This window comes from Bos indicus x Bos taurus, chromosome 12 (assembly GCF_003369695.1).
Source record: "Bos indicus x Bos taurus breed Angus x Brahman F1 hybrid chromosome 12, Bos_hybrid_MaternalHap_v2.0, whole genome shotgun sequence".
Lineage (NCBI taxonomy): Eukaryota > Metazoa > Chordata > Mammalia > Artiodactyla > Bovidae > Bos > Bos indicus x Bos taurus.
The window spans coordinates 71,260,682-71,285,627 of record NC_040087.1 but is presented as its reverse complement, the minus strand read 5'-3'; the positions used below and the strand labels follow the sequence as shown (position 1 = coordinate 71,285,627).

The 24,946-nt window shown below is 41.1% G+C and overlaps 1 protein-coding gene across 1 annotated transcript in view; it reads right to left on the bottom strand.

The window, feature by feature from the left end:
- Positions 1-24,946, bottom strand: part of LOC113902125 (multidrug resistance-associated protein 4-like) — a 188,477-nt gene that overhangs the window by 68,535 nt on the left and 94,996 nt on the right. The window contains 4 exon segments of the mRNA XM_027557079.1: positions 9,267-9,458; positions 10,642-10,742; positions 14,116-14,226; positions 15,369-15,488. Coding sequence (XP_027412880.1) covers positions 9,267-9,458; positions 10,642-10,742; positions 14,116-14,226; positions 15,369-15,488 — 524 coding nt within the window.

Sequence of the window (24,946 nt, the reverse complement as noted above, 5' to 3'; positions counted from 1 at the left end):
ATGTCCATTGAGTCGGTGATGCCACCCAACCATCTTAATCCTCTGTCATCCCCTTCTCCTGCCTTCAATCTTTCCCAACAGGGTCTTTCCCAATGAATTGGCTCTTCTCATCAGATAGCCAAAGTACTGGAGCTTCAGCTTCAGCATGTTTTTCCAATGAATATTCAGGATTGATTTCCTTTAGGATTTACTGGTTTGATCTCCTTGCTGTTCAAGGGACTCCGAAGAGTCTTCTTCAACACCACATTTCAAAAGCATCAGTTATTTGGTGCTCAGCCTTCCTTACATTCCAACACTCACATCCATACATGACTACTACAAAAACCATAGCTTTGATTATATGGACTTTTGTTGGCAAAGTAATGTCTCTGCTTTTTAATACACTGTCCAGGTTTCTCATAGACTTTTCTTCCAAGGAGCAAGCGTCTTAATTTTATGGCTGCAATCACCGACCACAGGGATTCTGGAGACCAAGAAAATAAAGTCTGTCAATGTTTCCATTGTTTCCCCATCTATTTGTCACAAAGTGATGGGATTGGATGCCATGATTGTTGTTTATTGAATGTTGAGTTTTAAGCCAGCTTTTTCACTCTCCTCTTTCACTTTTAGTCTTTAGTTCTTTTTCACTTTCTGCCATAAGGTTGGTGTCATCTGCATAACTGAGTTTATTGATATTTTTCACAGCAGTCTTGATTCCAGCTTGAGCTTCATCCAGCCCAGCATTTCACACGATGTACTTTGCATATAAGTTGAATAAGCAGGATAACAATATACAGCCTTGACGTACTCTTTTTCCAATTTTTAACCAGTCTTTTGTTCCATGTCCAGTTCTAACTCTTGTTTCTTGACCTGAATACAGGTTTCTCAGGACATTTTTTTACCTTATTTTAAACCCTAATCTGTATAATACAGATGGGCCATTCTCTGCACACAAACAGGTTGTAGTGTGTACATATGTGGCTCATATGTGTGTACAGGCAGAACTCGAAGATATTTTGGATTTGGTTTCAGACAACCTCAATCATGTGAAAATCACAAAATAAAGTTATATGAATTTTTTGTTTCTCTGTTCAAATAAATTGATGTTTATACTATATTGTAGTCTACTGTGTACAGTAGCATTATATATTAAAATGATGTACAACCTTAATTTTCAATAGTTTATTGCTAAAAGAATGCTAACCATCACCTGAGCCTTTAACATTAAAATACACTGATCACAGATCAGAATAACAAATATAATAATAATGAAACAGTTCACAATATTGCGAGAATTACAAAAATGTGACACAGATACATGAAGTTAGCAAATGCTGTAGGAAAAATGGTGCCAATATACTTGCTTGATACAGTGTTGCCATAAATGTACAATTTGTTTAAAAAATGCATTATCTGTGAGGCACAATAAAACAGATGTGCCTATATTTCTGGGTGTTCTCATACACAAATCAACACATATCAGGACACAAGTGAGAACTGTATCTGTGAGAATGTGTGTTTGTTCCCATGTTATCAGCTCCACTGAAACCGATCCATTTGTACAAACAGGAACATTTGTAGACTTTGGGTAAATGGACTGAGATATGTAGGAGCACCGAGGACTGCTCATAACCACAGGTCTGTGAACTCCATACTCCAGTGAGGAGAATAAAAGAAAAACAAAAACAAAAAAAACGGGGGGACTTCCGTGGCAGTCCAGTGGTTAAGATTCTGTACTTCCTCTGTAGGAGGTGTGAATTCAATCCCTCATCAGAGAACTAAGATCTCACATGCTGCATGGCCACAGGCCCCCCCAAAAAGAAAAAGACAACTCAAAGAAAATCTGGCTCTGGCTATCCTGCCATTCAGTCATCAAAACTATAGTCTGAATGTCTTTTCTGGGTAACCAAAGGGTTTTACCAATTGCCCGTGGAGAGGGTCACTAGTATCAGTAAGCTCACATTATTCAATCTAAAGACACTTGGAGGGCTTCCCTGGTGGCTCAGTGGTAAAGAATCCACCTGCCAGTACAGGAGACATGTGTGCAATCCCTCATCCAAGAGAATCCCACATGCCACAGAGCAACTAAGCCCGTGTGCCACAACTATTGAGCCTGTGCTCTACAACACAGGAACCAAAACTACTGAGCCACAACTACTGAAGCCCTCACACGCTACAGACTGTGCTTTGTAACAGGAGAGGCCACCACAATGAGAAGCTCAGGCACACAACTAGAGGAGTCCCCGTTCACCACAACTAGAGAAAAGCCCGAGCAGAAACAAAGACTCAGCTCAGACAAAAATAAATAAATAAAATTATAAAGACACTTGGAGAAAATCTTATTTTATTTGCTTTGAAATGGCCACTTTCTGTTTTTCCAACCAGGTTTGTCTCTGATGATATCAACTTGTTACACATTTGCACCTGGATTTCTCTGCACACACCAAACTCAACATAATCAACACCCAATGCCCTACACAAAGCAACCCATTCCTCCTCTTTCCCACGTTACTCTCATGACTTCATTCCCAGCCTCAGGGGCTGAACTGTCCACCTCACTTCCCTGAGTCCAGCATGGTGCCAAGCCCTGAAGACTCTACCTTTGCAGTGTTTTATGACTCAGTTCCTCATTTTAAGAGCCACAGTCAGCACTGGAGTGCCAGGCTGCATTACCTTTTAAAAAACAAATTAAAACAAACTTTATGATTTATAAAAAATATGTTTTATGATTATGATCCTTAATCATAATCAGTATAAATTTGAAAAATACATAATAGCTATACTCAGCACTCTGAAAAAAACATTTTCAAGATGATGTTTTTACTTCCTAGACTTCTGTATGTGTTCTTAAAGACACATGTTCCCATATATAAACAAAATGGGATTAATATGAACATATTGTTATGTGTTTTCATTTAGTATTTCATAAGAATATTTATTTTAATGGCTACAAAATATTACAGTATATGTGATCAATTAACAAACCCCCTACTTCTGGATATTTAGGCAGTTTTCAATAATTTGTTATTATAAATAACTCTGCTAAATATCCTTGAAGCTAATCTTCTTTTTTGCAAATACTCTCAAGGATTTCCTTCAGATAAATTCTCAAATGTGGAACTACTGAGAATCAAGTGTGAACATTTTCAGAGGAAGCTGTTAAGCTGTTAACCTACTCTCCAGAAATACGATACCATTTTCTACTCCCACTCAATTCCTTGCACATTCACAAACCCAAGTGTTATATCTTTGTTTTAATCGACATCAGTTTGATTCCAAAAAGGGGAATCACTTTTCCAGGACATTTTCCTGGAGGCACAACAGCTCCAGGCTCCCCACCTCCTGCATCTGCCCACTCTGGTCCTCAGGCTCTCACTTCTCAGATTAAACTCCCAAAGGCCACAGGCTCCGTGCCCATCACTCCACCCTAGGATGTTTCTTCTACAAAACTGTTCCAACTGACCTCTCCATCCTTCATGTGCACAAGTTGGCTTCCTTGGGGTGACTCGGGAGTTGTCAGGGTTGAACATGTAAATTTTCTGCTGCACACCTGGTAGCTGATTTTCCTGAATTCTCTGCAGGTGCCTCGTTCTTCATTCACTGGATCAGGGCATCATGCTTTTGCTTATGTTGACTCCACCTCCTAAAGAACTTTCACATGCATTTCTGCTGAATGCATCTCCACCAGCTGAAACCCTAACCACACATCACTAAGTCTGTCTCACATGCCTAAATCCTTGGAAATACTCTCCCTGTCCCATCATGTGGGCTTGTCCCAACCCTAACAGATGTTATGTCATTTTTGTTAAAAAAAAAAAAAAAAAAACTGTTATGTTATTTTTGTGAAAACCTCTAAAAAATTATGACCTCTTTCTAGCTTACAAAGCTAATATAGTCATTTTCTTGTTTCTTCAGATGAACTGTACATGTTGACAGCAGAATCTGTATTGGATTTGACTCATTTGTATTACCTATGGTGTCCTGAGAAAAAGAAGCTTCCATTGGGAACTGAGATTTTTAAATCAGGCCAGACAAATTTATGGAAAATCTATTACTGTATTATTTAGGTATATGATAAACCAGACAGAGAAACACAACAGATGGATCCTACAGCTATAGATACTTCAAATGGCCAACACCTCTTTTCTTATGGGATAGACAACTTGGGTATAAGTGGTTATGGTCATTTAATACCCAATGAAATGATGGCCATCTTTATCCAAGCAATTACTCTGATCCCTATGCTGGGTGTTTTACATGTCTTATCTTGTTTAAGTTGTACAACAACCCTACAGGTTACATCCTATTGCTTCCATTTTGGAAAAGAAAAGATTGAGGTTTAGTTAGATTAATTAGTCTGCCTGAAATGTCAGAACCCATAAGTCACAGGATGGGACTCAAATCCACATCCTCGGGCTCTACTCCATCTGCTGATGGCCTGGCACCTTATCATGTCCCTCTGTGTAGCCAGAACAGAGAAACTGGGGAGAAGTCAGTGTAGCTGCAGTTAAAGGCACAGGCCTAACATAGAGATCCTATAGCCAGAGAGTTAAAGCATGATGTGGACACAGGCATGTTCATGGTGAGTGGGAGCAAGAGTGTGCCTGAGGTCAGGTGGGCCAGCTGTCAGCAGGAAGAACCGGCACCCACAGCCAGGCTGAGAGAAACCTGCAGCTGAGTGGGGCACATGGTGCCTGGGGAACAGACCAGACAGATCTCGTGCCCTGCTTAAGGAGCAAGATTCATATTTCATCCCATCAGGTGGTGAAAGAGCCATGCATACGCTCAGCAATCTCTGACTACCTTGCTCAGCAGTCTCTGACTCCAGTTCCAGGCAGGGCTGAGCCTGGGAAATTCCTCCTGTCCCCACAGAAGGCTGCTGTGGAGAAGGACAGACAGCAGGATGAAAATGGCCCGCGATGAAGACAGACTCCATGGAAAGATGCAAATAAATGCAGTAAAATCACAGAATTAGTTTATACTGTAAAGACCCGATTTATAGAATATAAACGTAAGTAAATCTGTAGGGTAAGTGGTACAGAGCTTTCTAGTGCCTCCTGCTCAGTCACAATAGGGGTTTGGGTGATTCATGAGCTCAGTTTCAAACTGTCAAAGGACATTTCTTGGAAATCACATGCTATCAGTTATCCAACCCTGCCCATGGGAGAGAAAGGACTTTACTAGGAGGTCCTGCAATGCTGAGAAAGTGATCTGAATGGGCCTGAGACCCTGCATTTCTAAGAAGCTCCAGGAGATGCAGGTGCTGCTGCTCTGGCACCACAGTCTGAGTCACAAGGAATGAGGAAGCCAGCAGGGGAAGAAGGACAAGCTGAGAGTGAAGGGAGGGGTTTACAAGAAAACATTACATAAAAAAGAGAAAATATAGAAAACTAATATTTTTGCACATTATAGAAAGGTCTAGTAAGCATCTGTAAAAATGTATTACCCAAGTAAGAGCCGTGAGCAAAAACAAACAAATCAATCTACCTCAAGAGATGGAAAATGCTTTAATATGGCCCAGGACTCTCCAAAATGATCAAATAAACCACAAAATCATCTAAATGAAAAATGCAGCCCATGTTCAGAATCTAACCAGGAAGCCTAGCATGCTATTTACCTCAAGCTGATTTTTTTTTTTTTTTTTTTAGTTTTTGGCTGTGCTGGGTCATGGTTGCTTTGGGCAGGCTGTCTCCAGTTGTGATGAGTGGAAGCTACTCCTTGTTGCAGTGAACTGACTTCTCACTGAGGTGGCTGCTTTTGTTGCTGAGCACAAGCTTTAGTAGTTGTGGCATGTAGGCTCAGTAGTTGTGGTACGTGGACTCAGCAGTTGTGGCGCACAGGCTCAGTTGCTCTGAGGCATGTGAAATCTTCTCGGTTCAGATCAAGGATTGAACCAGTGTCCCCTGCATTGAAAGGTCGATTCTTCTCCACTGCACCACCAGGGAAGTCCTGGTTCTTTATTTTCACTTGTCATTTCTTCTATGGATTAAAGTCCTGCATAGTACCTACTACACTTTCCTATTGATGGTAACTTCCAGGAATCGTGACAGCAGAGGAAACGAGGGAAAGAGAATAAAGCCCCCCTTCTGCTGAGCTGGTTCACTCCCATGTCTCCTCCCCACCCACGGCTGCTGCTGCTGCTGCTAAGTCGCTTCAGTCGTGTCTGACTCTGTGCGACCCCATAGATGGCAGCCCACCAGGCTCCCCCGTCCCTGGGATTCTCCAGGCCAGAACACTGGAGTGGGTTGCCATTTCCTTCTCCCACAGCAGCTTCTCTCAATCAAATCCAACGCCAAAGGGGGTGTCCTGGAGTGACAGGGGTGGGGACCTGTGAGCAGGAGAGGAAACCTGGGATGTACACAGGTGGAGTGAAATGGCTTCATGAACATGCTGCCCGGGTTTCATCTCCCCACACAGAAATGAAACTAATGGCGATACTATGTCAAGTTGCTGCAGTTATTAATTCAGTCTCCAAATTTAATTTGCCCTCAAACATTTTAGAATCTCAATAATCCTATGATTTCCAGGGTTTAAGAAAGAAGAATAAGAATCTCTTATGTCCCTAAGTTGTACTACAGAGTTTCTTATGTAAGTTAACAGAATTACATTTACAATGGAAAATCTGACAGACTCATTGCCTGAGAGTAAACAAACATCGCCCTCAGAGCTCTCAGGGACAAAATTGTATCAAAAGCTGTGGTGAATGTTTTCCTGATAAGGCAGTTCACCTTCTTCCTGACCTACAGTGGAACTGGAAATAATTAGGACCAGCTTTTGCCCTGTGACTGACTGAAGCTGCTCCCTGGGCAGCATTTGGGGATTAAGTTGAATATTTATTTTTTCATTTTCATGTTACAAAGCTACCATTCATTAAATTACAGCTCCATTCCACTATATGGGTCTGGGGTGGTAAGAGTTTTAAAGAGCAGTTCTTTTGGTTATTTACAGAGTTGTCTTCTCTGTGTGTGTTGGTTCCTGGTTGCTCACACCTGTGTATTACTCACCCTCTCATCCAGCAATCACTCAGTACTCTCTCTGTGCTCTGAAGAATGCCACTTCCTAGGGAACATAGATGAAAATAAGATGCTTCCTGATTTTAAAAAGTTTCAAGGTACTGTGACATACAGACTCAAATTACAAAGCATGTCACAGGTGCTATCTTTTAATTTAATTATGATAAAATTCACATAACATAAGATTTAACTACTTAACCATTTTATTGGACAGTTTGGTTTTCAGTACATTCACATTATTGTGCAACCAAGCTCGAGAATTTATTTTTTTGCCTCATAAAACTGATATACTATACCCTTTAGACAAACAACTCCCCATCTCCCCTCCCACAGTCCCTGGAGACCACCATCCTACTTCCTATCTTTTTGAATTTGACTGCTCTAGGAAACTCACATGAGTGGAATCAGAGTTTTCATTTCTTTTGTGTCTGGTTTATTTCATTTAGCAAGATGTCCTCAAGTTTTATCCATAGGCCAGAATTTTCTTCATTTTTAAGGCTGAATAATATTTCATTGTAAGGATTTAGTTCCTTCCAACTTTTGCCTGCTATGACCACAGGTGTACTGTAAATGCTATGTTAAAAGAAAATATAAGACACTGTGGAAGAATTGAGAGTCTCTAAGACGCATTAGAGATGCCTCAGAAAATGAGGCGGAGAAGGCAATGTCACCCCACTCCAGTACTCTTGCCTGGAAAATCGCATGGGCGGAGGAGCCTGGTAGGCTGCAGTCCATGGGGTCGCTAAGAGTCGGACACGACTGAGCGACTTCACTTTCACTTTTCACTTTCATGTGTTGGAGAAGGAAATGGCAACCCACTCCAGTGTTCTTTCCTGGAGAATCCCAGGGACGGGGGAGCCTGGTGAGATGCTGTCTATGGGGTCGCACAGGGTTGGACACGACTGAAGCGACTTAGCAGCAGCAGAAAATGAGGAGACTTTCACCATCCAGATGATGGAGGGGACGGGTCTCTCAGGTTGAGGGACATAGTGTACACTGGAAGCTGGGAGGACATAGCTTTGGGAGAACCTACACACAACCCGAGTGCAGGGGTGTGTGTAAATCAGGAGACATCCTGGCTGTAGAGGCAGATGGGGCAAGGGCTTCCTACCACCTTGTCTGTTCTGGTTTAGTCTCTTCTTCAAGAGTCTGCCCTGGCCCCAGTTGAGGTTCCCAATCTGAGCATGAAAGGAACATCACCAGCGGACATGGACGCCGGCAGGTGCAGGTTACTAGCCTCTCTGCCATTTCCAATGTGAATCTTCCCTGCTCCCTTCAATTTGCTTTTGACTCTGAGCAAGTCTCTGGGCCCTATCTCCATCTGGGGCTCTGGTGCCTCACCCGTGACTGAGTCATGATTCTGGCTTTTCTCTAGTGGCTACGAGCTCACCCCACAGCCTCTACTGGAATGGGCTTGGGGCTGTGCTGTGGTTCTACCAGCAGCTCACCCAGGCCAGCAAAAGTCAGATCTGTGCTTCAGAAAGAAGCAGTCTGCGGGGTGGGGCAGGGCAATGGCAGTTCAGTGTCGGTGAATGGAGGACAAGTCTACGGGAAGGGCTAATGGAGAGAGGAGAAGGCGGCCACCAGAGGGCACCATGGGAGCAGGAGGAGATATCAGAAATACAAAGAAGAAAAAACGGAAAGGAGGAAAGGCAGGGGATATTGGACAGTTAGTGGCAGGGAGCCACGGCTGACTTCCCAGACTTAGTATGAATAATCAGGTGTCCTGTACAGTGTCCTGGGTCAGGTTAAGATTGAGCCCTGGAGCCAAGGACCCATCTACCACCATGAGGGAGCTCACTCCACAGGGAAAAAATCACTGGTATCCCAATTTCATAGTCAGTTTCCAAGAAAGATTCACCTATGATGTCACTGATCTAATCTGCATCCATTAGGAACAGAGTCCCCCTGACACACTGACAAGGAAGCCAAGAGCAGATGTGGTGCTAAATCTTTAGCTGGATTTTAAAAAGGCAAATGAGTCATCCCAGTGCACCAGCCCCAAGCTTCCCATGGCAGATGCATGTTGATGTATGGCAAAACCAATACAATATTGTAAAGTAAAAAAAAAAAAAAGATGTTCTAAATTAAAGAGTTCTGGAGATGGATAGTGGTGATGGTTGTAGAACAATGTGAATATACTTAATGCCACTGAAGTACATTTAAAAATAGTTAGAACGGTAAATTTTATGTATATTTTACCTCAATAAACAAGATAAAATGTTAACACTTAAAAAAAATAAATAAATAAAGAGACAAATGGCTTAAACTAACCTTTTCTCTTGGGTCAATGAGCGTGTCCAGGTTCTTCAATACCAGAGGCCCATCCAGGCTGTACTTGAAATTAACATAAGTAATGTAAATCCTTCCTTCATGAGGCCAGGATGGTGGTGGACGATACTCAAGTTCCCAGGGTGCTTCTTTTTCAAGGTCTGTATATTCAATCCCCCTTTCTACTGAAATCATCTGAAATGCATATGACATCACAAGAGTTAAGTGTCAGACAGTCTTGCTTATGAATTTTAGAGATTGCAAGTGAAACCTTCTGCTTTTATATCTTCACATTTGCCTTTATATGGTATAGAATATCTCAGGTCTCAGCATCCACAAAGGACAGACGTAGGAGTCTTATGGGGCCTTGGGTGATTTGCAAATTTATTCATCTTCAACCCTTTTACTTACAACTACTTCCTTCAACTTTATATTAAAGCTAAAAGAATTAGAGAAATGATTGTTTAAGATTTTATCACTCTACCTTTCACATCTGCTTAATGTTAAATAAAATATATACATCTTTTTCTCAGTTTTGTGTGATCCATGTCAACAGGTTTGATAGTTTGTGACTATAAATTTTTTTAAAAAATTTAAAAAAGAGAATTTCTCAAAGAAAAGAACACTTATGGACACCAACTAGTAAACTGTGGTTACAGAAGGGCCATGTGTTACAGATGAGCAGGACTGGATGGTCATCAACCAACATTTTAATAAGTAGTCAGGTTCTACTCTGTTAGAAGACCAAAATTAAAAGACTTCATTTTTATTGTTTTTCTCCCTTTAGGAGAAGGTGCAAATATTTAGAGAAAGTGTATAATTTACATATTGATTAAGGCCTCTTAAACAACTGTAACTCCACACCTTGGAGAGCACATTTTGAGAAACAGCTTATCCTACCAGAAAGAAGGGCTTCCAGCAATTTTAGGTGCTCAACACATACAAGGATAAATGACAAAATGGGTTGGGGGAAAGGCAGAGGAAGCTATTAATTAAATAAACAAACCTCAGAGTACTGAATACTTTTTTTTTTTTAACTAAAAATGAGGAATTACCCCTTAAGAAACAAAGATAAACAAGCTGCTAAGAAATTAGCTCATATTCTCTGCAGGATTACCTGAACTCCCTCCTGCAGAGACATTTATTATACTTGAGGACAGTTTGTGACTATAAAACCTGTTGACATGAAGCACACAAAACTAAGAAAAAGATGTATATATTTTATTTAACATTAAGCAGATGGAGAAGAATAAAAAGAAATCCCTCTGTTAACAATGATGTAAAAAAAATAGTTTTATTATTTTACATTAGAATTGCTTTTATTCCATTTAACAGCAAGGAGACTTGAAAAGACTAAGAATGGAAAGATAAACATCACCATATTCTCAACTTCGGTACTTTGCCTGATACACCACTGGAACATCCCCGTAAATGTGATGATTAGAGACAGGACCAGGCCAACCTCCCCAGGATTCAAAGCTAAATGAGGAAGAAGAGGAACAGTCAGTCTCCTTCTCCACCCCCTCACCTAGTTCTGTCACTTTATGAAGAAGACTCTTTTATTTTTATAATTTTTATTGGAGCATATTTGATTTACAAAGTTGTGTTAGTTTCAGGTGTACAGTAAAGTGAATTAGCCACACATATACATAAAATCTATTCATTCTAAAATTATTTTCCCATATAGGCCATTACAGAGTATTGAGTAGAGTTCCCTGTGCTATATAGTAGGTCCTTAATAGTTATCTATTTTATGTTAATATATAGTAGTGAGAAGACTTCTTTATGGCATTTTAATCATTTGCATGTAATATTACTCATAATATTACTGTCTATTGATTGGGACCATAATACAGTGAAAAAAACACTATGGATTTAGAAAGAATTAGAAAGGTGATTTTATTAATCCCAACTGGTGATTTTATTAATCCTAACTGGATTGACATACAGTTGACAGTATTATATGGGTGAGGATCATGTCATTATTCAGACTTTCATCATTATGGCTTCAATTATCATTATGTAATCTCACTTTCTATGTCCAATGTAGCTGCAGTTGAAATCACAAAAACAAGGCAATTCTAGGAGCCAATGCTTTTAAATCTAAAGTATTACTCTCATGTTTCATTATTAAAGACTATGATTCAGAGTTACTACTATGAATAGTTAGGGATGGTGAGTTCATGCCACAGATACCCACACCTGCTCATCTTGTATGCATACAGCAGTGAGGATATTGATCTTTGCTACAGAGAATCCTTCTCACCCCAATGTACAATTACCTATAACTAAGAGATCCGAGTAGACCTAAAGCTAAAACCTAAACTCTCATTTGTGGAAAAAGTTTAATAGAAAACTTGATTCTCCCCTCCCAACTACAGGACACTACCTGGAATGTTCAGAATGTAATGCTGCTACAGCTGTGTAGACCTCAATCCCTTCAAAGAAAGATGAAAAGATAAAAGGTCTCAACAAGGACCTACAGCAAATAAATATACAAAGAAACTATCCAAAGCAATCTATAGATTCAATGTAATCCCTATCAAATAACCAATGACATTTTTTACAGAATAAGAACAAAAAATTTTACAATTTGTATGGCAACACAAAAGACGATGAATAGCCAAGGCAATCTTGAGAAAGGAAAACAAAGCTGAGGTAATCAGGCTCTCAGTCTTAAAACTATACTACAAAGCTTCAGTAATCAAAAGAATCAGTAGCTCCTATGCTACTGGCACAAGAAACAGAAATATAGATCAATGGAATAGGATTGAAAGTACAGAAATAAGCCCATGCTCCTATGTCACCTAATCTATGACAAAGGAGGCAAGAATATACAATGGAGAAAAGACAGTCTCTTCGATACGTGATGCTGGCAAAACTGGACAACTACTTGTAAAAGAGCGAAATTAAAACACTCCCTAACACCATACACAAAAATAAACTCAAAATGGATTACAGACATAAATGTAAGACTAGACACTATAAAATTCTCAGATGAAAATAGATAGAACACTCTGTGACATAAACTGAAGTCATAACTTTTTGATCCACCTCTGAAAGTAGTGAAAATAAAATAAAAAATTAACAAATATGACATAATTAAACTTAAATGCTTTTATACAGCAAAGGAAACGATAAATAAAATGAAAAGACAACCCATAATATGGAGGAAAATATTTGCAGATAAAATGACTAACTAGGAATTATTCTCCAATACATACACAGACCATGGTTCAATATCAAAACAAATAACCCAATCAAAAAATGGGCAGAAGATCAAAAATGACATTCTTCAAAGAAGACATAAAAATGACCAAAAAAGCACATTAAAAGACACTCAACATCTCTAATTATTAGAGAAATGCAAATCAAAACTACAATGAGGTATCACCTCACACCAGTCAAAATGACCATCATCAAAAAGCCTACAAACAATAAATGTTGGAGAGGATGTGGAGAAAAGGGAAACCTCCTACACTGTTAGTGGGAATGTTAACTGGTATAGCCCATATTAAGAACAATACAGAGGTTCCTTTAAAAACTAAAATAGAACTACCATATGACCCAGCAATCTCACTTCTGGGTAAATATCCAGAAAAAACCATAATTCCCCCCAGTGTTCATTGCAGCACTATTTACAATAGCCAGAACATAGAAGTTGGACATAAATGTCCACCAAGAGAGGAATGGATAAAGAAGAGGTGGTATATATACACAATGGACTATTACTCAGACATAAAAAGAAAGAAATAATGCCGTCTGCAGCAACATGGATGAACCTAGAGACTGTCATAAGTCAGATTCAGAGAAAGACAAATAGCATATGATATTGCCTATATGTAGAATCCAACAAAAGGCTAGAAATGAACTAATCTACTTACAGATGCAGAAAATCCAAAGGGTAAGGGAAGGAAGGGATAATTTGGAAGACTGACACATACACACTACTATATATAAAAGAGATAACTAATAAAGACCTACTATAAAGTACAGCGAACTCTGTAATGACTTACAGGGAAAAGAATCTAAAAAACAGTAGGTATATGTATAGCAGATTCACTTTGCTGTACACATGAAGTGCTGTACACTAAGATAACAGTAAAAATCAACTATACCCCTATAAAATATTTAAAAATAAAAATAAAAGAATGGCCCAAGTGAGTCAAAGCAGGCACCCAAGGCACCACAGATCAGCTGGAACAGGCAGGTTCATACCTGGTCTTTGTTCCTGAAGATTCCTAAAGCCAAAAAGAAAAGTTCTTTCCAATAGGGCAATTTATTTGAAGTATTCTTTAAAATGAAAATTACTAAAAATATGCATGCAGCCCAATGTTCATGAGGTAGAAAAAAAGAATCCAAAAAAGGGGGATATAAATATAACAGATTTGGGTTTCCATGTGACTCAGTGGTAAAGAATCTGCCTGCTAATGCAGAAGACACAGGCTTGATCTCTGGGTCCGGAAGATCCCCTGAAGGAAATGGCAACCCACTCCAGCATTCTTGTTTGGAAAATGCCATGGACAGAGGAGCCTAGCAGGCTATGTCCATGGAGTTTCAAAGAGCTGACATGGCTTAGAGACTGAGCACACAGTAACAGATTCACTTGGCTGTACATTAGAAACTAATACAACATTGTAAAGCAAATAAACACCAATAAATCTTTTTTTAAGGTCTCAACAAGGATCTACTGTAAATAAAAAATGGAAAAAAAGATAAAAGTTATCAAGATGTAAATAACTTCACATGGACCACACTGTGGAGTCACATGCTACAAACACTTTAATACAATTCATTAGAATCTGAAGCTATAAACTGTAAGCATTCCATAAATATTCAGATTTTTACTTACTATCTGCCAGAATCAGGGCCGCAAAGGCAACAACAGTGACAAAGATGGCACAGATGACATCCAGATACATAGCGAGCTGTTGGGACATCGTCAAAAGCAGGAAACAAGCCTCTGGATTTGTGAACCACAATATAATGAATAAACATAAAAACCATGTTAGCTGCTCCTAATGAAGGAGAGCATTTTTCTTGGTTAAGCATTTACACAAGGTAGGACAGCAAAGTTATACATTCAAGGAAACTGAAGATTCCAGAAAGCTAGGTTCTGACAAAGACAACATATAGCACATATAGAATCAGTCCAGTGGCTTTGTGAAGTTGAAAACTTCAACTCACTGGTTATCAACAGAAGTACAATCACAAGGAAAAAGAGGGAAAAAAGTCTAATCTGCACATTTCCGGCAGTGCTGGACCTCAACATGAAGGTCATCCTCTCACATGTCAACTGTTCCCAGCTCTCTGATAGCAGACAGCACAGCTCACACTGTTTCCAGCACCTTCTGCACTCATTACATGACCCTACATGTGTCCACTTTTAGGAGCTAATATCTAAAGGACCATCAGCTAACAAGATCTGCATGTGGTTTTTAAAATGCAGTCATTACCTTCAAACAGAATAAAGATTTTAGAGATAGCTCAAAATTTTGCAGACTTAGTGGAAATTCTGAAATTTCTTCCTATAAAATAATTCATTGATACAAAGTATGATCAAGTGGGTGGCAAATCAGAAAATTATATTCCTCAGTCACATTTGCCACCCTGTATACTCTGAAAGGAGAGTCAATAAACTAAAGCCTGTGGGCCAAGAACAGCCACCACCTGGTTCTGTAAAGTTTTATTGGAACACAGCCCTAGCTATTTGCTGACATATTATCTTTGTCTGTCTTTGTGCTATAACACCAAAGGTAAGTATCTGCAATAGAGACAGTATAGTACAAAAAGCCTACAATATATTCTATCTGGATGTTTATTAAAAAAAAGAAAAAGGTTTCTTAACTCCTGCCCTAAAGAGAGAGAAAACCACAGAGCACAGTGATGGAAGGACGAAGGGCAACGCAAACAAGGCGGGGGAGAAAAGCAGGGGGTGATGGGGAAGAGGGGCACACAGAGGGATGCTGAGAGGAAGGGGTGGGAGGCAGGTGTGCAGAGGGGGATAAGGGGTGGCACAGAATAGCCAGGCCACCTGAGAAGAAGATCAGGCCTCAGAAGGCAGCAGACCTCATACTTTGAAATCATCTCCAGAAACTGACAGACCTGAGTGCAAATCCTGGTATGTGTCGAACAGTTTCTGAAACTTGTGTTCAGCTTTGTACGCCCGGATGGTCCCAAGTCCCCGGAGAGAAGATGCTAAGTGAGAAAACACTGGACTCTGTGCTGGGGAAGCAGAGACAGACACACGACAGAGAAAGTCAGGGAGGCTGGACGTGAGGAAACCCACTGCCTCCCGGGCTCTGTGGTCACACGTCCCGACAAAGGGCATACCCAGGGCTTCCTGGAGGGCCGCCTGGGGAAGGAAGCTGCCCCTTTTGGAAAGGATCCTCCATGTGACCCTCAAACTCCTGTTCACGCCAACCTTCACTCTAACAACCTGGAAATTAAAGATTCTCTTTGAACTCACCTTTGACCAAATTCAAATTGAAGCTAGATTTAGGTAAAAGAACTCTTAACTCATCAAGGTCCTCTCAAACATGCCTCCCTCCAAATTCTTCTGGCATCTCTCCATGTGGAAATTGTTCACAATGTTTTTTAAAACATACTGAAGGACAGTTGATTTACAACAATATGTTAGTTTCAGGTATACAGTACAGTGAGTCACTTATTTTTTCTTATTATATTCCATTATAGGTTATTACAAGATACTGAATAAAATTCCTTGGGCTTTATAGCCAATCCTTGTTGCTTACCTATTTTTACATGGTACTGTTTATCTGTTAATCCCATATTCCTAATTTATTCCTCCCTTCCAGTCCCCTTTGGTAACCATAAGTTGTTTTCTGTATCTCTGAGTCTATTTCTGTTTTGTATATAGTCTTTTACTTTTTAGATTCCACGTATAAGTGATGACGTATCATATTTGTTTTTCTCTGAATTACTTTACTAAGAATAATATTCTTTGCATCCATGTTGCTGAAAATTGTAGTATTTCATTCTTTTTCATCACTGAGTAATTATTCACTAATTTATGAGTCAGTGGCATTCCAAAATTTAATTCATTAGAGTCCTCACCACACTGAATTTTGATGAGCTACCTGTGTGCCATCTCCACCTTAGATGAGTAGCCTAAAGGCTGGGATAGAGTCAGTACATCCCCCACCCAGACCCAGACCCAGGACAGGGTGAGACGAGTAAGGGGAGTGGAGTCTGATGCCTCCCCCGTCCTGAGCCTCTCCCTGCACTTGCGCCAGGAGCCTCTGTGCGGGTCATGGAGCACCCAGTGCTGCACCACCCTTGTGCCCACAGGACCCAGCAGATGAGGAGCCTTTGAATAGTATCGACTTCTGCTCTGGGAACCTGATGGATGTTTTTATAACTTCCCTGCTGGATACCTGTCCTGGTGTTTGGAGGTCACTGTGACATATGACATTCACATCACCTTTTTAGAATCTGACAGTGGCCTTAGTGTCCACTCTCTTTTGAGTGATTTCATGTGAGTTTTGGGTTTGATGTCACATGACTGGTCATTGTTTCCTGCCATCTTCTCTAAGAGCACACTGACCACGAGCATCAGGGTCAGGCTCCTGCCCATCAGGGAACAGGTGAGCTGTAGGCTGCAGGGCAGGGAGGACCGCTTATGGTTCTCATTCTCTACCATGAAAAAGGCTGTAACTTGCTGTGTCAGTGGCAGACTGTGACACTGTGGCCTCTGTCCGGGACGAGTGATAACTTGTGTTGTATCAGCAGGAAATATCGACATCACCTTGTTACCTGTGCATCTCCTGAGAAGAGCTATTAGTAAAACCTGGGTGTTTAGAAGAAGTTAAGATCACTTATCTTGCAGGCAGCTACGGAGATTTTATAAAATGAAAGGGAAAAAAGTCAAGGGGGAGAACTCCAAATTATTTTCAGGGCCTGACTCCTTAGCCTACCATCTGAACATCTGTCTGGTGACAGTGTAATCAGTAGCAATGTGCACATGGGCGCTGCGGGGTGGGGGTGCGCTGGGATACAAGGGGGCAGAGACACAGAACCTGCTCTTATGCTTAGTGTCCTCCGTTCTACCAGCAAGGAAGGAGCAGGCTTCCTCCTGTGAAACACTGGAGCTCAGAGAGGGTAGGAACCCCTGGCTGGGGGTGGACAGCTTGGGCTGGAGGCCAGCTGACCATCCACTGGACCCTGGGGCTCTTTCCACCTGGGGGTGTTTGACCAGGAACCATAACTATTAGTGCCCCACCTGTGACACTGACTTAAAGGAAAAACCTCTGAAACTGAACATGATCAAACATTTCCCCTTTGTACGTTGTTCAGGCAAAGAGCTGAAAGTGATTCAGTGGTGCTTTGCCTTTGGTCATCCAGTTGCATGCCTGTGTTCTCATTTCAGCATCCACACGGCTCTCTGTCTTCACTAAGTTGAATAACATTTTATTTTAGCTCCCTATAACTTTGCCCTTTTAAGAGCAACACAAACACAGACCAAGCTCATGCTTCAAAGAAGAGAGACTGGGAGCTCTGTTCAGTCCTTTTCTGCACCCCAGCAGGTGTCCCAATCCAACCCCAGAACTCAGTCTGGAACCAGGGTTCTCACAGGGATGACTCAGGTGAATTCCGGGGCCATCACCCTGTCAGAAGGATGCCAAGGCTGCAGCTCCAGAGAGCACAGAAAACTCACAAGAACCAGGCTCCCATTTTCACAGCAAATGTGGTGACATCAACACTACACATCACAGACAAGGCTTCTGAGCAGGAAGCAGATGTGACTGTTCACCCAGGGAGAGTCCTGGAACGAACTCTTCAGCGTGGTCTCCCTCACCTGCTTCCCTGTTGGGAGATCAAAGCTGCAGCTGATTCTCTCCAGCGGGATGGTGGCCAGGGTCGACTTTAGAAACCAGGTGTCATCTCAGCCTTGAACACCAGGGAACCAAACATCCCACCACCTACCTCACCTCATGCTCAAGAGTTTCAGTGGGCCAGAGGGAACGCACACCTGTGAAAAGCCATCCTGTTTCTTTCAAACCCCACTTGGGGCTGAGCAGGATGCCAGGATGAGTGAACTGGAGGGTCTGCAAAGACAATTAATTTGTACAGGGGAAGAGGGGATGTCAAGGCTCTGGTATTATGTTGCCCAATGTAACATCCTTTTCCCCACAAACACTGAGCTCACTATCCTGAAGCAGATATGTAACAGACATGGCATCACTCAGCCGTCACAGACATATGTAATCTTACATTTCGTGTGACTGACAGCTACATTTTCCACAACCCTGAGGACACTTGGGAACAAACCCCACAAGGCCAGGACAACTTCCCTGGCAGGGGGAGAGAAGGAATTGCATGCAAGGACCCTGGGCTGACAGCCTTCCTGCAGGTTATCATTCATGCTTCCTGAGACTTGCTAGTTGTTGTTCAGTCCCTAAGTCGTGCCTGACTCTTGGCGACCAAATGAACTACAGCATTCCAGGCTTCCCTGTCCTGCACTGTCTCCCAGAGTTTGCTCAAATTCATGTCCACTGAGTCAGTAATACTATCTAAATATTTTATCCTCTGTCATTCCCTTCTCCTCCTGCCCTCAGTCTTTCCCATCATCAGGGTCTTATCCAATGAGTTGGCTTGTTGGATCAGGTGGCCAAAGTATTGGAGCTTCAGCATCAGCATCAGCCCTTCCAGTGAATATTCAGGACTTATTTCCTTTACTATTTACTGTTTTGATCTCCTTGTTGTCCAAAGGACTCTCAAGAGTCTTATCCAACACCAACTATCAAAAGCATCAATTCTTCAGTGCTCAACCTTCTTTATGGTCCAACTCTCACATCCATACATGACTACTGGAAAAACCACAGCTTTGACTACATAGACCTTTGTTGGCAAAATGATGTCTCTGCTTTGTAATATGCTGTCTAGGTTGTTCATAGTTTTTCTTCCAAGGAGCAAGTATCTTTTAATTTCATGACTGTGGTCACAATCCATAGTGATTTTAGAGCCCAAGAAAATAAAGTCTGTCACTGTTTCCACTTTTTTTCCCATATATTTGCCATGATGTGATGGGACTGGATGCCATGATCTAGTGTTTTGAATGTTGAGTTTTAAGCCAGCTTTTTCACTCTCCTCTTTCACCTTCATCAAGAGATTCTTTAGTTCTTTTTGCTTCTTGCCATTAGAGTGGTATCATCTGCATATCTTAGGTTGTTGATATTTCTCCCAGAAATTTTGATTCCAGCTTGTGATTCACCCAGCCTGGCATCTGGCATGATGTCCTCTGCATATAACTTAAATAAGCAGAGTGACAGTGTACAGACTTGATGTACTCCTTTCCTGATTTGGAACCAGTCCATTGTTCCTTGTCCAGTTCTAACTGTTGCTTCTTGTCTTGCATACAGGTTTCTCAGGAGGCAGGTATGGTGGTCTGGTATTCCCATCTCTTCAAGAATTTCCCACAGGTGTGACTCACACAAACTTCCATGTAGTCAATGAAGCAAAAAGAGATGCTTTTCTGTAATTCCTTCCTAAAGGAGTGTTCTTTAGAGTGTTCATTTGAACTGAAACTCCAATACTTTGGCCACCTTATACAAAGAACTGATTCATTTGAAAAGACCCTGATGCTGGGAAAGATTGAAGGCAGGAGGAGAAGGGGATGACAGGAGGAGATGGTTGGATGGCATCACTGAATCAATGGACAAGAATTAGGGTAAACTCTGGGAGTTGGTGATGGACAGGGAGGCCTGTGTGCTGTGGTCCCTGGGGTCGCAAAAAGTCAGGCACGACTGAGCTACTGAACTGAACTGAGCTGGAATTCCTTTGCTTTTTCTAGGATCCAACCAATGTTGGCAATTTGATCTCTGGTTCTTCTGCCTTTTCTAAATCCAGCTTGCTCATCTAGGTAGTTCTCAGTTAATGTATTGTTGAAGCCTACCTTGAAGGGTTTTGAGCATTACCTTGCTAGTGTAGAAATAAGTGCAATTGTCTGGTAGTTTGAACATTCTTTGGCATTGTCTTTCTTTGAGATTGGAATGAAAACTGACTTTTACAGTCCTCTGGCAACTGCTGAGTTTTCCAAATTTGCTGGCATATTGAGTTTATTGTAACTTAACAGCATCTTTTAGGATTTGAAATAGCTCAGCTGGAATTGGATCCCCTGTACTAGCTCTGTTTGTAGTGATGCTTCCTAAGACCCACTTGAATTCATCCAGGACGTCTGGCTCTAGGTGAGTGATCACATTGCTAATTGTTCCTATGTTCTTATTTCTTCTTGTTCAAGGTTCTCTGTCTTTGGCAGTGGCCAGCAAGTACTTTATAAGCATCAACTCAAGAAATTCTCATAGGAACCCCAGAAACTGAGGGATTAAGAACACTCACTGCCCAAGATTAAGTAAATTAACCTAAGTGGTAGAGCAGATGTCAGACCCAACTCTGTTTTATTCCCAAGTGTGTACACGTGTACTAATTCATTTCAGTCATGTCCAACTCTTTGAGACCCTATGGACCACAGGCTGAAGTCCATAGGGTCTTCTCTGTCCATGGGATACTCCAGGCAAGAATACTTGAATGGGTTTCCATTTCCTTCTCCAGGGAATTTTCCCACTCCAGGGATCAAACCTATATCTCATGTCTCCTGCATTGGCAGGCAGGTTCTTTACCACTAGCACCACCTAGGAGGCCCCTTATTCCCAAGGCTGGGCTTTTATTCACAGCTGCAGTGTCTCTGAGGGAGAATAAACAGGGTTAAGGATGCCCATGTGTGACTACAGGCATTTTTCTCCAGACTTCATCATTTATGTTCAGAAAACTCCCAGATAGAACTCAGCTAATATCCAACAGCCTTTGCCATTACTGTACATCTTATTAAGCACCAGAGATTGAACACAGTTCCTGGGAATCTGGTATGCTGCTGCTGCTAAGTCGCTTCAGTCATGTCCGACCCTGTGCAACCCCATAGACAGCAGCCCGCCAGGCTCCCCCATCCCTGGGATATTCCAGGCAAGAACAATGGAGTGGGTTGCCATTTCCTTCTCCAATGCATGAAAGTGAAAGTGAAGTTGCTCAGTCGTGTCTGACTCTTCGAGACCCCATGGACTACAGCCTACCAGGCTCCTCCGTCCATGGGATTTTCCAGGCAAGAGTACTGGAGTGGGGTGCCATTGCCTTCTATGGAATCTGGTATGAGAACCCCTTAAAACAGCAGACTTGAGGATCCATAGTCTCAATACACCTGACAAATATGCTAACTCACTGCTAGCAATGCCTGTGGCAGGTATTGCTAGTTGATCACAGCAGACTTTCAGACAGAATTTGCATATGACTTCACCATTCAGACACTGCTAAATGCAGAGTGGCCTAGACCACCAAAAAGAATGAAAAGCAACAATGGATTGACCTAGAGAGTGTCATATGAATGAAGTCAGACAAAGAGGGAGAAATATCATATGAAATCCCTTATATGTGGAATCTAATAAGAAATGATACAAGTGAACTTACAAAACAGAAAACAGACTCATACACTTAAAGAATGAACATATGGTCACTGGGTGAAGGATGAGAAGAATTAGATAGTTGAGAGTTTCAGATGGACATATACACAGTGCTGTATTTAAAATGGATAACCAGCAAGTACCTACTGTGTAGCACATGGAATGTTAAGTGCAGCCTGGATGGGAGAGGAGGTTGGGGGAGAATGGATACATGTAGTATTTCCTTCATTGTTCACCTGAAGCCATCACAACTTTGCTTGTTAATTGGCTATAACCCAATACAAAATTACTTTGCTTGTGTGTGAGATGAGTGCAGTTGTATGGTAGTTGAGCATTGTTTGGCATTGCCTTTCTTTGGATTGGAATGAAAACTGAATTTTTCCATTCCTGTGGCCACTGCTGAGTTTTCCAAATTTGCTGGCATATTGAGTGAGCACTTTCACAGCATCATCTTTTAGGATTTGAAATAGCTCAACTGGAATCCCATCACCTCCACTAGCTTTGTTCATAGTGATACTTCCTAAAGCCGACTTGATTTTGCATTCCAGGATGTCTGGCCCTAGGTGAGTGATCACACCATCATGATTATCTGGGTCGTGAAGATCTTTTTTGTATAGTTCTTTGTATTCTTGCCACCTCTTCTTAATATCTTCTTCTTCTGTTAGGTCCATACTATTTCTGTCTTTATTGTGCCCATCTTTGCATGAAATACCCCCTTTGTATCTCTAATTTTCTCGAAAATATCTTTAGTCCTTCCCATTTTATTGTTTTCCTCTATTTCTTTGCATTGATCACTGGAAACAGTGACAGACTTTATTTTGGGGGGCTCCAAAATAATGGCAGATGGTAAGTGCAGACATGAAATTAAAAGACAGTTACTCCTTGGGAATAACATTATGACCAACCTAGACAGCATATTAAAAAGCAGAGACATTACTTTGCCAACAAAGGTTTGTCTAGTCAAAGCTATGGCTTTTCCAGTAGTCATGTATGGATGTGAGAGTTGGACTATAATGAAAGCTGAGTACCAAAGAATTTATGCTTTTGAACTGTGCTATTGGAGAAGACTCTTGAGAGTCCCTTGGACAGCAAGGAGATCCAACCAGTCCATCCTAAAGGAAACAGTCCTGAATATTCACTGGAAGGACTGATGCTGAAGCTGAAACTCCAATACTTTGGCCACCTGATGTGAAGAACTGACTTATCTGAAAAGACCCTGATGCTAGGAAAGACTGAAGGTGGGAAGAGAAGGGGATGGCAGGGAATGAGATGGTTGGATGACATCACTGACTCAATGGACATGAGTCTGAGTAAACTCTGGGAGTTGGTGATGAACAGGAAGGCCTGGCGTGCTGCAGTCCATGCAGTCACAAAGTCGGACACGACTGAGCAACTGAACTGAATTGAACAATACAAAATAAAAACTTTAAAAACAAACAAAAAAGAATTGGCTAGAGAAAGGCAATCAAATGTCTTCCAGGTGTTATGCACTGCTCTGTGACTATTGCTCTACTCAATTTTGCTAAAATGTGCCAAATAAACCCAGTATAATCAGCTGAATATTCATCATTAAGATGAAAACTTCAACCTAAGTTTCTAGAGACAGCTAGGCAGTAGGATCTGAAACAAAACCTCAACACTTCAGTATTCCTTCAGAGCACAAGGATGAATCAGGTTTATGCCTTCTGACCATAGCAGTCAGGTGTCCTTTTTGCTGGAGGCTCCAGTTGTGACCTTAAGGTATACTATCAGTTACTATTTAGAGAAAATAGCAGTGTTATTATTTATGACACAGACCCACCACCTAAAGAAAGAACATAGACAATTCTAAACAACTCACCACCACATGTGGTTATCTGGGGTATGGAGAAGGGAGTATATGGATTGAATTTACAGTCTAACATCCCTGCAGCCTACTCGGGTACCAAAAATTCCAATATTCCACAGAGATGGGGCCAAAGTTCTGACTCTTCAGATGAAACATTGAGAAAATCCTGTACTGCTTCTTCAAAAAAAAAAAAAAGCCTCAGGAGGTGTCCTTCTCTCCACTTCTGTGTGAATGGGAAGTGGCCCTCTCCCCACGTATAAATCTTAATCACATGTTCCTTCTGGAACAATCCCTCTTTGAATGTACCAGAGACCTGCTTTTTCGAACAAAACTATTGAATTACTCCAGCTCAATTGCACCCTCAAATCATAAAACATCTGAAGCCTTGTCTACACAGAAGACTGGATGGAGCTCATCACTTCCTCTTCTGCCTCCCCAGGTCCTACCGTGCTACCAAGTCACATCAGCAGAATGCCACACACCTGGACTCTACTGCTCCCCTTCATCCAAATACCTCACAAGACCACACCTCACAGGAGCTCAGCTAGTCCTCTTGATGAGTGAAAACTCCTAAAGCTTTTATAAAACAGATGATCACTATCCTTTTTGCAAATAATTAGAATAAGTACCTCTTAAGCATTTTATTATTAAAAACAAAGCACACAAATGCCACAATAAAGGGAAAAAAATTCCTTTGACTGGGTGAACTTAGATTTTTTTTCCTACTTGGTAGATATAAAAAATCACCCAGCTCAATTTGCTTCTCTTCTTGGCTTGGTTTCTAGAAGGTTAAGTTGGTATTAATTTGCAATAATTATTCATGATTGAGGTCTCTGGTACAAATATCTTCCTTCCTTATCTTTTGGCCATAGTTCTTATAACTTAAAAAAAAAATTTAACAATTCTACTTTTATTTTTTTGTTTTAATATTGATAGAATATGTACATTAATAATGAGATAAATTCAATTATTTCATCATCTGTGATTACCTGTAGAATAGAAGGATTAATCATAAAATGTGTCCCCCATTATTCTGGTTTTATTTTTTATTTTTTGGCTGTGCTGTGTGGGATCTTATTACCCAACCAGGGATTGAAGCTGTGACCCCTGCAGTAGTAGCACAGAGTCTTATCCACAGAACCACCAGGGAAGTCCCTGTTCCTCATTATTCTAAAAGTAGAAAACTGATTGGAGGAATAGACCAAATGCCTACTGAACAGATTCCCTGCCTGTGTCCTCCTAGGGGAATATTTTTAACATTATTTATATTAGAAGTTTTGAGAAAGGAGGGATCACAAACAGTGTGGTATCACTCCAAATACTGGTGATGATAAAGAGCAAAGCTGAAAATAACAGGATTTATCTTTTCAATACATTTAACAGAT